The sequence below is a fragment of the Marmota monax genome, unplaced genomic scaffold (genome assembly GCF_021218885.2).
Source record: "Marmota monax isolate L192 unplaced genomic scaffold, Marmota_monax_Labrador192_F-V1.1 WCK01_AAM20220418_F8-fsc00020, whole genome shotgun sequence".
Lineage (NCBI taxonomy): Eukaryota > Metazoa > Chordata > Mammalia > Rodentia > Sciuridae > Marmota > Marmota monax.
The window spans coordinates 5311880-5327166 of NW_026692912.1; the positions used below are offsets into that span (position 1 = coordinate 5311880).

Sequence of the window (15287 nt, forward strand, 5' to 3'; positions counted from 1 at the left end):
TATTAAATTCTATTTCCACCCAACCTAAGGCACTTTCCTTCATGGACTTGAGTTATTGCATATCCTCTCAACTTTCTCTTCTCCAGGATTGCATTAATTTGCTAGAGCTAACAATATCAGAATAGAATGGATGGGGTGACTTAAACAACTGAAATTAATTTTCTCATGGCTCTGAAGACTGAAAGTTCAAGATCAAGGTGCCAGCTGGGCTGGTTTCTAGTGAGATCTCACTTTCTGATTTGTAGATAGTTTCCCCTGGCCATCTTGCAGTGTTCTCATGTGGCCATGTCTCCATGTGCATGTATTGCTGGTGTCCTGGTGTCTACAAGGAGAAGATCCTAAATCCCATAGTGTTTTTTCATAACATAGTTCTTACTCCTAAATGGCTTTGTTTCCTTTCTTTTTTAGACTGTTACAGAGTTTCCTCATCTGAATTAAATAGCAAACAAAATAAGGCAAATACTCTGGAAAAGCATAACAGAATGTTAAAAACAAAAACTTTAAGAAGAAACCCATTAATGGGTGACCTATAAACTTAGAATTCTGCAGCATAAAAGAAGCGTATGTGAGATGATCGGTCAACTAGCCTGTTTGTGGTGATCTTTTCACAATGTATACCTATATCAAAACATCAATTTATAACCTGAAATATATACAATTTCTATTTGTTGGTTATGCTGTATTCAGCTAAAAAGGTAAAATTTAAAAAAAATTAAATTAAAAAAGGAATCTCAGAAAGTAATGTTCTGCTCTATACTCCCACCCCTCCTGGGGCCCGCTCCCTGTGTGCAATGTGTCCTAAGAAGACTGGTTGGCTGGAGCCCTGAAAAATGAGAACTAGGACACGGGGCACAGGAAGAGGAAGGAGAGGGGAGGGAAGGCTGTGGAAAACAAATTGTGTCCGTGTGTGAAATTTTGGTAAGATGTAAAACAGGATGCCAAATTTTACGGCTACCAATAACAAAAGACATCTTATATATTTTTGCAAACCTCCAAGGCTTTCAATTATTCCTTCTTGTTTTTACTTCTGTTGTTTTGATGGAAAATTCCTTTTATCTTTTTCTGATACCTAAGCAAAACCACTTTCTCATAATTTGTTATTAAAATTGGTTCATCTTATCTGTCTATCCTAGATCCCTTCAGAAGACAGTAAGCAAACAAATTACCACTTTGTCACCTGTAACTCAAGCCATGACAGAATGAGAATTAGACACAGTTAGCTGACTTAAGAATGTCCCTCTTCAGCTAACGTGATTTGAAGGGAGTTCCATTTGCCACTCAGACATGGATCCCTCATGTGGATAATGACACAGATGTCGGATGGCTGTCAAAGATGACCTCTAGTATAACATCAGACTAAGGTGCTCTAATTCTGTTAGGTTATAATAAAGTAGCACATAGTCCCTGCTCTGCTTTACCGCTCTAATTAAATTTCAAGTGTCAGTTGAAATCCAATCCTACTTGGCAGTGTGTTTTGTGACTCTTCCGTGAAGCTGTTGTAGTTGACATAAGCCTCTGAAGGTGGCATAAAGATATGCTAAGGAAATTGGGAGGCTGACATGTAACTTTACTAATTTGTCTCACAGTAATAAAGAAATGGTTAGACGTGCTTTTTAAAATTCAGTATTTTCAAAAGGCTTGCATGAGAGTAGATATGTGGAGGATACATGATCGTTCTCTGTTGGAGTTCAGGAATAATAAAAGAGCCCCAAATTAATCATTCAAGATATGACTCATCAAAAGTTGAAGGCAAAACAGATCTATCCCCTCTGAGGCTAAAACAGGAATAAAATACACTAACGGTGACTTTGATTCAGGAAGAAAGCAAAAGTATATCCACAGTTCTTATGGTCAGAGAGCATGTGTTGTTCTTACTGCCAAGTTCTTGGTAACACTACCCAAGCCCAAACCGAAATCCACATGCCCTTGCCCTTACTGACGCAAACCACAGGAAATGGAGGCAATTTCAGGCATTGAACATTGTGAAAGTAGCAACTCAGAAAGTGCATCCAAGAGAATATGAAGGAGCCCACAGCTCTGATATTGTTTTAGGGTATTGAATGAAGACAGATATACAGCTGGAAGATGGTTGGCACAGAATAAAACAGTTTGAACTGTGACTCTAACTAGGAGCTAGTAAACTAACTCCGGACGCGCTCCTAAGTACTCAGCCGTCTGAAAGATGGGACTGCTCCTCTTCTCCACCCCCACCCTGTGCACATGCCAGTAAATTAAAACCCTGGACCGTTAGCCCAAGAGCTGGAGAAAGTCAAGCAACATACTCCAAAATGATTAAGAAATATTTTGCTTTCTTCCTATGGAAATACCATTCTTTTTTATTTTTTTTTTCATGGAAATTTGTAGTCACAGATGAGCTTCAGACTCACTGGTGATATTATTTTCCTTTTACAAGTAATTTGATGTAGTAATTTGATGTGAACGGTGCAGAGCTTACTTTTTAAAACTAAAATCCTTGTAATTTTTATAACTGGATTTATTTAAAGTTATGTTAATAATACCTCTGATATTTGCACATTCAACTAAAAATTTAGAAAAATTACATGTCTCTCTTTGTCCAATAAATGTAATTCCTAAGACATTTTAAAAGTTGAAATATCTTAATTTAATAGAGGAATTTTGTAAAATAAATAGCCAAACCATTTATGTTGAAGATTGTGGTTTTTAATATTCTTAAAAGGAGGCTTGTCTATATTTTATGCAGAATTGATATAGCAACATCTCTCAATTTAAATGTATTAATGAGGGCTGGGTATATAGCTCAGTTGGTAGAGTGCTTGACTTGCCTGCACAAGGCCCTGGGTTTAATCTCTAGCACTACAAAAAAAAAAAAAAAAAAAACTATTATTGATACATAAAAATATTCTATTTGTCAAGACTGCTATATCACCTTCAACGAGTTTTTGTACACACTGTTTCAGCTGTGCGTTATTAAGACTATTTGATAGAACTTTCTATTTTACTGCTTTTTAAAAAAAATCTTATTATTTTTTCTTGTACATCTTTAAGGTGTATAACATGGTGGTTTGATTTACATATAACACAGTGAAATGATTAGTGTGGTCAATCAAATTAACACATCTATGGCCGCACAAAGCTATCCTTAACCAAAAAGACAAAACCCTATCCCCAGAGCACAGAGCTGTGTATATGGCTCCTTCAAGGCAGAGTGCCTGAGTGACTTGCAGAAACCAATGTACTTACTGTAAACTCCAGACAGAGTCATTTCAATTAAGTACAGTCATCCCTCAGGGACCTTGGGGGAGTTGGTTCCAGGACCCCTGTGGTTAACAAAATCCCTGAATGTTCATTTTTCTTATATAAAATGGAGTATTATTTGCATGTAATCTATGCAATCCTCCCGTATACTTTAAATACCTAATACAGTGTAAATGCTGTATAAACAGTAGTTATACTGTATTGTTTAGGGGATAATGACAAAGAAAAAAATCTGTACACGTTCAGTATAGATGCAATTTAAAAAATATAGTTTCACTCCACAGTTGGTTCAATCTCAGATATAACACCCCGAATACAGGGGGACCATTGTCCTCTGTATTTTTTAGGCATATCTTGGTGAAAGCTCACAGGGATAATCTGAACTTGTCCCTTTGATCTTGTAAAGCAGGGAGGCAAAAAGAATCAAATAGAGGGCAGAGGGTTGTTTTTATTTTCAGATCATCAAAAATACTAAACTGTTGGTCAGGATGATCTCTGAAGAAAGAAAAACAAATTCAAACTATGACTAACAAGGCCTGCTGTGCATGAGTCACCCACTGAATCAAGTGAGGTCTCCGGACACAGGAGGAAAAGCACTTAGGAGCCACGTCATAATGCAGGGGTGAGCCTCCCAATTTGCTGGTCTCCTCACCAAACTATTTCAACACCTGGATGGAATCCAGGAGAAGAGAGCTCAGGCAGCTTAAAAACTGCTTCTCTTTCCTACAAAGGATGTTTTCAGTGACCTTGAGGAGGTATTTAGCAGTGGCTTTCTTAGGTGTGAACATGAAAATAGAGGGAGTCTAAGCAGCATTTCGGAATTACTTATTTCTCAGTTGTCTCCAAGGCATTGCATGGCCCTGCTTCTTGAAGGAGAGAAACAGATTTGCAAAGGAGGAAAGCAGTGGCCCTACGAATTCCACGTAATACACAAACTGAAATGGGATTATTTTAAAAAACAAAACAAAATATGAAACGGCATAGAGCATGTCAGTTGAACATAGGGTTTGTACTCATTGTTTTTTTTTTTTTTTCTCCTTGCTGCTTTGTATTCAAATTCAGGGGAAGTTCAAAATTAGACTTCAAATTGTTCAGTTCTTTCTAACTTGCATGCTCAGATCCACAAGACATTGAACTTCTGATAAATATGATAGTGATGAATTCAACTAGAATTTCCAACTTAGGGTGTATCTCAGAAAGATATTTTTCTTTCCACTTGAGGTTGCTTATCTGGAGAAAATGCCATAACACTTGACCTGACCTGGGAATTTTCCCCAGTTAAGGTAAATTGATACTCACGTAAGCCAGTTTTCATCATAGGTGTGGAGACTAGTGGTGAGACTGGTAGTGAGGGTAGAGAATAAAAAGAGAAAGAAGTGAATTGGACAAATTTTCCCTGCGTCATTGCTAGAGAAAGCTTTGGTGCCAAGGACAGGGGCCACCTGGAGCTAGGGAGAATTGCCAGTCTTTGAAAATCCTCTCTCCTGCAAAATAGTAAGATAATTGGCTCCAGATTCCTCTTTCTCAGCTTCATTTCCTACTATTAGAGGAATCTCTTCCAAGGTAACCAGGCTCAGATTCCCTCTGGCCCCATTTACACTCCTCCAAGCAAGACTAAGGCATACCATGGGTTTTTCCTTAATTGTCATTTCACATGAGTTTCCCTCAAATTGGCATCCTTTTCCCCATAGAAGTAGTGAGAATTATTGAAAAGATGGTAGGTACAGTACTCAAGAAAACAATGAAGAAATAACCATTACAAAAAGTGCCACCGCCTTAGCATGACATATCTCAGACTTTTATTTTATTCCTCGTTGGTTGATTTGTTGAGGTTGTTCTGTTAGTCAGCTTTCTATCACTGTGAGAAAACACCTGAGAAAAATCAACTCAAAAGGAGGAAAGACTTATTTTAGCTCAGTGATTCAGAGATTTCAGTCCATGGTTCCCTGGGCCCGTTGCTTTGGGCCTGTGGCACCACAGTACATCATGGCAATGGGAGGAGGGGGCTCGCCTCATGGCAACCAGGAAGCAGAGAGAGAAAGAGGGAAAGACCTGGGGGACCAATATTCCCATAATGTTGTAATTTCCTCCCACTAGTCCGCTTGCCCTGCCCTAACCTCCCAATAGTGACAGAGTGGTGACCAAACCTTTGACATAGGAGGCTTCAGGGTATACTTGAGATCCAAACTTTAACACTTACTGTTGCTGTTCTTATTTCTAATGGCTCCTTACTTGTCTCCCTTCCAGGACTGGGGAAGGACTAAGAAATATGATGATTAAAAGCACGGGCTTTGGTATCAGATCAACTAGGGTACGAATTCTAACTCTGCAACCTGGTAGAATGTGCTGGGCAGCTGTCTTTATCATACAGTTAGAGTTATGGTGACTATGGAATAAGTACTGTCAATTAACCTCTCAATTGTGTGCGAATATTGCACTGATATTCTAGTTTTTCAAGGACATTTGATTTTCTGGTTTCAGAAGTCCCGCAATATGAATGCTGTGTCTTGGAGAGAGGCTTGGCTTTGCAACCATTTTTTTAAAAATATTCATTTATCTTTCTGATATGCATTTATGGAGAACTGATCACATGTTATGAAAAGAATTCCAGAGATCTGTAATCCCTCATACTTGACTGTCCCTTTCTTCAGGAAATAGAGGAAGCATCTTGGAGGATCTGCTCAGGGCATCATCTTTCATACTTTGCATTAAGTATCTGTTGCTATAGCACAAACCACCCCAAAACTTAGTGACTTAACAATAACCATTTATTAATCTGCCACAAGCCGGCTAGGGTTGCAGATTTGGGTCAAGATTGCCTGATCTTGACCAGCCTGGCTCCTATGATTAGCAGCTTGACTGTGTACTGGTGGTCCAGAATAGACTTACCCGTATGTTTAACAATGTTGTTGGCTCCTATCTGAAGCAGTGGAGGTAAATGACCATGTGTGTGTTTTCTCCTCTATCAGGCTAGCACTGGCTTGTTCACAGGGGGCCACAGGCTTCAAAGCAAAAGGAAAGCAGGCCACAGTATGCAAGAACTTTACAAGTCTCTGCTCAACCATCCTAAAACATGTGGCAAACTAACCCAGATTCAAAGTGTGGAAAGAGATACTACCTCTAGAGGGAAGAGCTACTTTCACACTGTAAGGTCCTGGGCCTAGGGCCGGAAAAATTTTTGGCTACTTTTGCAATCTACCACACGCCTTTTGATCATAATCCCAATGCTTTTCCCTTCTAGTTTACTAGTATGACATATTAGGAAATCCTTGACCTAGTTCTACTTTTTCTTTTCCCTGTACTCCATCAGGTTTCTTCTGGGTCCATTCAAGAGAGTGTGAAAGACCGAGTGATTGACTCTCGGCTGCAGCTGTTTATCACCAAGCCAGGTCTCTACACATGCATAGCTACCAATAGACATGGAGAGAAATTCAGTACAGCGAAGGCTGCTGCCACCATCAGTGTATCAGGTAAGATGGCCCTGCATGTTCCCGTGGCTCCAGGAGAGGGGAGAGTGGGTGCTATTCCACCACATCTGGCATTGGGAAAAACCTTTATCTCCTACTCCAGTCCCCAGTGAGAATACTCCAGAGGTGACCTAGATAAGGATTTTGGCTAATTTGTTGCCTCACAAACGAAATCCCCGCTTGTCCAATTGTTGAGTAACAACTTGAGGAGCTCACTTCTTTCTATCTCTTTCTTTTCTTTCCTCTCTCCCTTCCCTCTTCCTTTCACCCCTTCCTCCCTCCATTCTCTTCTTCCTTACCTCCTTCTTTATTTTTCTTTTTTACAATTTCCTTTTCCTCCCCTTCTCATTTCTTTCTCTTTTTGAGTTATCCAAACTTCCCAAGGCTCTCCAGGAGTAAGTTGTCAGATATTTACCATATTTGAGCCAATTTTGCATGGCTACTTCTTGGGGCATTTGTTCCTGTGAGTAAGACTCTTATGGTTGTTCCTTTCCTGTTTTATGCAACAGCAGGGCATACAGGTATTTTCAAGGAAAAGAGCTGACACATGGATTTCTAGGATATTTGTGTTGTGTTATAAAGGTTTATTTTTAAAATTTAAATGTCCCAAAGGCTCCTGAGAACATTTATGGAATTCGTAGAGTTGGAAATAATCCCCGTATCAGGAAATGCCAGGCATACTATATTCATAGCAGGCCTACTATCCAGGGATCAGCAGAGAGGTGTTTGGCCCCACATGTAAGGCACTGGTAGAAACTTGCCCAGGGCCAGCTCCCCAGAGCCTGCTGTTTCTTATTACAGTGCCACTTCTTTGATCTTCCCTGATGAGGAACTTTCCAGTAATGTCTGTGATTTTTTAGTATAAAGTAAACAGAGGCTTCAGAGAAATATATTGGGAATACTAGACAAAACTGGGCCTCTGGGGCATACCCATGAAAGAAAGACTCCAAAACTAAGTGTCCCTGTACCACCTCCTGGAATATGTCCACCTGTAGTGTTATATTAGGGAAAATCATTTCTTCCAGAGAATGGCACAACTCCTAAAGTAAATTCAACTCAATTTAAAATGAAATTAAATCAAATGATTTCTATTTACACAGTACTTTGCTATTTTTATAGAGCACTTTTACATGCATTTATTAAATATTCTGGATGTAGACCCTTGTGTTGGGTAAAGTAAGGAATGGAAACAATTAAGAAATGGGTCTTGCTTTCTAGGAACTGTCAATCTAGAAGGGAAGTTAGCCAGCCACATTTAGGTAGCTCAGACTATGCAGTATTGCAGAAACACAGACCAAGAACAACAACAGAGCAACAGAGGAAGAGTTGAAGGGAGTCCCCCCCAATCCGCCCCCCCTTGCCGCTAGTGAAGACAGCAGCTGGGGAACTTCTGCTTTCAGAATTTGGTTGGGACCCAGAGGACCTCCCTGGCCGACTCACCTCCTTGTGGAGCAGCACAGCCCTCTGCTTCTCAGCTGAATCTTTCACCAAACACCATCTAGAGATTGTTCTGCAACTACCTCAGAGAGGCCATCCTGTCTGTCCCCACCAAGGCCCTAAAGCAGGGCTACCTAATCCCATCTCAGCTCTTTTTGTATCCTTAATGGGGCCTGAAGCAATTTCTGGATCCCTCTCAAGGTACACAGAACGAAAGAAAGATTCAAACTGACTTACCCAGTTCTGCTATCTACCCAACCACATCACGCTATTGTGTTTACACTAATGTTGCCATCTCACGTCAGGGTAAGGGATCCCTGTAAGGTATTTTGCTTCTAATATTCCAAATAAGAAGTTGCAAAACTCTCTCTTCTTTTGTCCTTTTCCTTCATTAATCAATATATCTCCATTCTAAGATTTGGGCCCAGAAAAGGAATCTACAAAATGTGTATCCAAATTCTTTATCTCCCTTCTTTCCTCATTCCCATACATACCAAGCCTGAAGGGCCAGACAGGGATTCTTTATTTAATGTGGAAACCTTTATAGCCTACTCATGATAAATGCAAAAATAATTGTGGAAATAGTGCTTTGACCAGTAAGGAGGGGAACCTAATAAAAATGGTTTTATCTGCTCCACACAAGGGTATATTCATCCCATGGGCATGATCTTTAAGACACTGAAAAGACTATACAGCATGATCTTTACCATACTATACATAGCCACATCATCTCGCCACCCCTGTCCCAGCTTCCCAGGCAGGTCTAAAGAGTGGATCTTGAGAACCTATTCCAACTCCGTTAGTAAATGGAATATACCAAAGAGAAATCTGTAATCCTAAAAACAGAGTGGTATCTTCTGATGGTAGAAAGAACCTTTAGATATGACACAGGTAGCATAGGAAGGCAACATTCTGGGGTGAGAGGTGAGGGGGGAGGGGTAGCGCCAATCAGAAATAGCAGCTCATGGAAAATAACAGTGGAATGTGCATGGAGGGAAGGGAGAGTGGGAGCAGTGTATGGATTAGCGTGTAGCAGTGGAAGGCTTGCAAACTGCAATGCCTGGATGCAGATGAAGAGCAGTCATCTCAGTAGGGTGAATGGTCATGTAGCCTGGGACCAGCAGTGACTTGGCCAGTCAGTGGACACCAGTGTGATATGGAGGTCAATTTCAGAGGGTAGGTAAAATTGGGACCTGGAAGTGAAACTTGAGAACACCCTGGACAGGGGTATATTTACAGTAGTGGCTAAAGGGTCATCAGAGAACCTGAGTAGAGCATACAGCATAAAGAAAGTGTTAACCTATAACTGGGACCTGTGATCTTGTCCTTACTGCATGAGCCACACTTAAATCAGTCCATATACAGAATCACAGTAAGGTTCAATATTAGGGATCAAATAAAGAAATGAGAATTTAGTCAAAAACTGGAAAAGAAAAAAGACTTAGACGTGTTAGAGAGAGTATGGTAGATCAAAAATAGGTCTATGAGTTGGAAATTTGCTACATATCTAGTGTTATTACCTTCCCTGCTCATAAAAGCTCCAAGATTTTTCTCTTCATCTCCTCATCTGTTTTTCAGGTGAAGGTCACTGACTATTGGAGGTTTTGACTCTCTTCTACTTTTCCCCAAAGCTTCCAGGCAGGTCTAAAGAGTGGATCTTGAGTGCACTGAGTAAGAGCTCTGAGACTTCTGCCATTTTCTCTTCCAGTCTTTGACCTGTTCTTGTCAGTTAGACCTGCCAGATGTCTCATGAGTTCCCTTTGGAATCACTGAGGAAATGACCTCCCAACACTGAAGTGCTCCTGAGATCAGTATGTAGGGAAGTAAGACCAATCAGATAAAAAAAAAAAAGGATCATTTGGAGCCACTTTCTTCAGGAGGATTTCACATAAGCATGGTCTTAGGCTCCCCAGAGCTCCCTGTTCTTGATATAGCATCTGCTTTCTCCCTATCTGCTAAATTCCTCTTTCCTGTGGCCTCCAGTGGGGCTGGCCAGAGGTCCAGTCAGACATGGTGCCTCCTCTTGCTATTCTAACAATGCTTCCTACCCCAGAATCTGCCGCTGTCTCTCATTTCAGCTGTCCCCATGTTCCCCTTGTGTGATGTAGTCAACAGCCCCCTCTGTCACAGAACTGTGTTTCACTTGGAAGCTTTTACTCCATCTGTTTATTTACTCATCTCAGCAGGACAACTGGAAATGGAAAGAGCAAATAGTCTAGTGCTTAGAATTATGTCCAGAGATATTTCTAGGGTTTGAAGGACAACTCAAAACAGAGATTGGTCTTCATTTCCCCAAAGCCTTCCATGAGTCCGCTCAAGCCTCTGTGCCTGCAGAAATGTGATACATTTCCTTCTTCATCATTTATTCGCTGTTAGTCATCAAAAGGCATCACAAAAGTTTTTGCATCTTTTGCCTGTCAACCAAGAAGTTGCATTTCCCCTCCAGTCACAACCCAAAAGACTCAAGTTACGATTTAAACTCACCAGGATGCTGGTATTGGGCAAGATGCCTTGTCTTTGTCATCAGAACTCTAGGCCCTGTGGTGGAGACCAGCCAAAGGGCCCATGATCCCTGTAATGAGCATGGTCCTGGAACAGCCAGAGGCCATAAAAATAGGCACAGGGAGGGATTCAGAAGAACATACATGTTTGTATTTCCCATTTTTAACAGCACGAATATTTTCTTTATCACACTGTGAGGTCCAAAGTTTTGTATGTGCTTTTCCAGTCTTAAGGAATAGTGAGGAGTCTCTGGTCACATTCTTCCTCCACCGTTACTAATTCTACCAATCTCTCCACTGTCTGTAATGCCCCTTCTTTAGGTTGACCCCAGGACCAGAAGTTCTGGACCCTACATTTGAATTTTATATGGCATCATCAGAAATCTGATGTGATAGTTTGGGATTCCCTCACTGTAAAATGGGCCACTTAGTTTTATTTTCCATATTTCAAGAGTTGATGTTCGATACTATTATAAAAAAATAGAACTTTGATTTCTACAACAAAATTGATAGAGGTGATTGAATGTACTGCCATGTTACATACTCTTCCTTATGTCTGATAGCCACTCTCCTATTTCCCTCCAGTGCTGGACATAATTTTTAGGCAGGTGGTGGCACAGAAGGGAGCACATGATCCCCTTTACCACTCAGCCAAAGGGCCCATGATCCCTGTAATGAACTTTCTCCCACTAAAGGTGAAGAGTCTTCTTATCAACAGAGCAGACACCATGCCCTGGAATTTCATGCTGACTTCATCTGGTTTTAAACTGATTAAAAGTGTTTTGTTTTTGTTTTTAATAAAGGGGAAAGAATAAATGAGTAACAGACAGTAGCCACACTAAATTGCTCCCAGATGTTCTGCAGTTAGGCATAAAAGGTAAGCATGCTTTTCCAATCAGGCAGCTTCTTGTTTTAGAACCCAGGCAAGTTTCAAAAGAAGGCCAGCATTTTACGGACTTTTCCAGATCATTTTCAAGATTCTGCAGACATTGGGTAACAATGTCAGTCAGCTGTACATTGCTGTGACCAAAATACCTGACAAGAACAATTTTAAGGAGAGAAAATTTATTTTGGCTCATGATTCCAGAGATTTAGTCCATGGTTGGCCAACTTGACAGAACGTCAAGGCAGAAGGGCCTCATGGAGGGCCACTGCTTCATTTATGGTGGCCAGGCAGCAGAGAGAGGGAGGAGGAAGGGGCCTCAGAGAAAAAGATGCCCCCAGTGACCCACCTTCTCAAGCCACGCCCCACCTGCTTATAGTTACCACCCGGTCAGTCTATTCAAACTAGGATGGACTAATAAGATTATAACTATCAAAATCTAATTATTTTACCTCTAAATATTCCTGCATTAACACAGGAGCTTTGGTGGGGGTGGGGTCACCTTATATCCAAACCATAACAGAGGCTATTGGAAATTTCTGAAGTTTAAAAACAAAAACTAGCCTTGAAATAAAATCATTGGTTTATAAATCACTATTTTCTTAGACCCCTTCCCTGTCCCCTAGCTACCTACCACCTAGAAAGAGTCTTTAAGAAACACATGGAAGTCCAATGAATGAGAGTACCTCCTGATTGTCTTACTAGTCTAGAAACTGCCGGTCACCTTAAATTAGCTTCATCTCTTGTTGCTTACTTGCCCTTGTTATAGAAGCCTATTAAAGCATCTTATTTCCTCCCTAGTACTATGGCTGGATTCCCTTTGGCACTGGTTCATCTCTAAGCTGTTGAATCTTCTTTTTGTGTTATGAAGTGAGGTCTCTCTCCATACCTGTCATTTTTGCTCACTGAGTTTCAATGGGTCTCTCTGCTCATCTGCTATGAGAATCTGTTTTGACTCCTCCAAACTATATGCCATTTTCTCCAGAATTTCTTAATGTCCTCTTCCACCTAGTCTGTCACAGTGGGAGACTTATCATGAGGTTTGGGGCTTATAGATGCCACTTTTCCCAGAATTCTGCATTGACATTGAAGCTCATATAGGTTCCAAATTCACATAGCTAATAAATGTTAGGGCCAGTATTAAAACCCAGCACATGCTGGATCCAGGCCTTTAATGCCTTAATGGATTATTAAATCCTCTTGTTGCAAGCATCTGACTACTGACTCTCTCATGGGACACATGAGTTCTTCGGAGAGTCCTGCAGAGGCCTCCATGCCACACAGTATCTTATGTGGGAGAATTCACAGTCCCCAGCCCTAGATCTGAATCCCTGCTGGGCAGCCTGTGGTGTCTTACTGTTGGGGTTCTTTTGTCTGATGGCCCGTTCTCTTGGTAACCTAGCAACCTTCCATAGCATCCCATGGATTCACATCTGAGGTGAGGTCCCTGCTGTCTAAGTGATGGCCAGTGCCACCTCTGGACCCTCCCTCTGCCTTTAGGCCCTAATGCTTGTGGTTCTTTTCAGAAAGTAATGTTATTTTAAAAAAATAAAAATAAAGACACTTTTCTTGGCTTTGTGTGCTAGTCTCTCAATTCTTAGACAGTCGAAAAGAACTGCATTAGACATTTTATAATCCCCCACACAAAAATCATTCAAGCATGAGGAAAATCTAGAGAAATAGCTCATCTCCTGGCCTCTGATTTTTACTGGGATGCTTTCCACCTTCATTTGAAGGCCAAGAACCAAAACTGTGTGCCTGTGTACAGAGCCTGCTTAATGGAACAAAGAGGAAGCTAGTAATGTTCCTCTGGACATTGCAAGGAAAAAAGTGTCGTGTGTGTGTGTGTGTGTGTGTGTGTGTGTGTGTTTATGTCTGTGATTACATATTTTCTATAATCATTTACTTTAGACATTGAGAGCATGAAAACAACTGGCTTAAAAATTTCAAATATAAGGGGATCCATGCTATGAATGGAAAATACCAGTATTTTCATGGAATGAGTGCCATACATTCAGAATAGACTAATTCACCCCAAATCAGTTCACCTAATACCAGTTTACCTAAACCCACTTTACCTAATTTGTTACCCTTATCAGAATTAAAAATTTAAAAATTTTCCAGATAATATAGCCAAACAGTCTTGACTTGTTTTGTATTTTTAATACTATAACACATATTATGTAGGTCATTGTGGTTGGTCATTGTGTTTTTTTCTCTTTTATCCAATTTAGAACACTTGCAGTATGCTTTATTCAATTTGACAAAAATGACTACTTTTAAAACATTTTTGTAAGAAAACAACCTTGAATCATACATTCAAGGTTGCAAAAATTGTGTTGTCACCAATCCCTGTGATGTAAAAAAAGTAATCAGAAATACAAACTTGTTGTATTTCAAGGAAACTAACTTTTTAGAATTCTTAAAAATGCCAAAAGAATTGCACCCAACCCAAATGGAACTAACATCTTCCAAGAAAGCTAGACCTTGACATTCAGAGAAATTCTAATGCAGCAAATTGGTTTTAGACAAAGTACGTTTCACATTTTACTTTAATAATGGGAGTAGGGAACAAGGAGAAAATTGGCCACAAAACACTTGGTAAAGCATATGAATCTTTAATTTCTCCAAAAGAAGTTGGAATAATTCAGAAAGGAAGGCCACTTCATAGCCTCCCAGGGCCCTCATACTGGGAGAGGGTCTGAGTAGGATCATGTAGCTCACCCCAGGAGAGGCACGACCACCTCACAGCGCCCTGAACCGTACTCCCACGGGCATAACTGGCTACATAATTTATGGAGTTAACTGCAAAATGAAAATGTTAAAAAACAGTATTTCAAGAAGAGCATTAAAGTAGTCATAGGAGAGTATGGAACCCTGTGTAACTGACCACCCAGGCCACATACCCAGAAGGCCAGCATGGGCACCTCCATTTGAAAAGAATACAATTCCCAGGACAGTATTTTCTTAATCTCCTTTCTTCAGATCTGCCTGTTAATGCAGGATCTAGCCTCCAATAGAAGCAGAAAACTTAACAGAGCCTTAGAGATTGAAACTCTTTCAAACCATAAGATGAAAATGTACTAACTTTCTTTTTCCCCTCTTTTTAAATGTGATTTCTTATGGGAACTTCCTTTCCTGTTAATAGAATGGAGGTAAGAAACTATTTTTATACTCATGTTTTGCTTGCTTGTGTTTTTTTTGTTTATTACTTGATACACCATTAATTGTCTGCTATGTGTTGAGTGTTAGAAATTTTTTGAAAGTTTCTAATTTCTAAGGCTTTTAATGCTCTGACTAGATGATGGCAATGATGAAGATAAGGAGAGCAGAATCAAGAACTCCAGTCATTGCCTAACAAAATTTGTTCTGAATCTTGTCCAAAGTCATATAGCTTTGATGTATTTGTTTGCCCAAGGAATAAATAGATGCTGAATTACTATGTGGGTTCTAAGAGACAGTACTGACTCTTACGAACTTCACAGTGAAGACAAGTATCTGCTGAAGGGATATATAATGTAAGCGTGACCACAGAGATTTTTGACTGGTGATCTTTTGCATGTGATGTTATTCCTTCACACCCAGCTAAAGTTGTGTTTCTCTGCCTGTGGTTCTTGGGACTGCTGATGAGCCAATCCTAGAAACAACTGGTCCTCTTGCTCATTTGAACAGTGGAACAGTTGCTGTGAGCTCCTTTCTAAATTTTTTTCTAAACAATAGGTTTAGGAGATTGAGGGACAAAATGGCCTAATTTACCTCCAT

General features: G+C 40.2%; 1 protein-coding gene across 3 annotated transcripts in view; it reads left to right on the plus strand.

Annotated features, from left to right (window-relative positions):
* Musk (muscle associated receptor tyrosine kinase) overlaps positions 1–15287 on the plus strand; it is a 96252-nt gene that overhangs the window by 57434 nt on the left and 23531 nt on the right. For all 3 annotated transcript variants that reach the window (XM_046452033.2, XM_046452035.2, XM_046452036.2), the window contains 2 exons: positions 6548–6707; positions 14674–14680. In XM_046452033.2, the coding sequence (XP_046307989.1) occupies positions 6548–6707; positions 14674–14680 (167 nt within the window). The remainder of the gene's footprint in view (positions 1–6547; positions 6708–14673; positions 14681–15287) is intronic.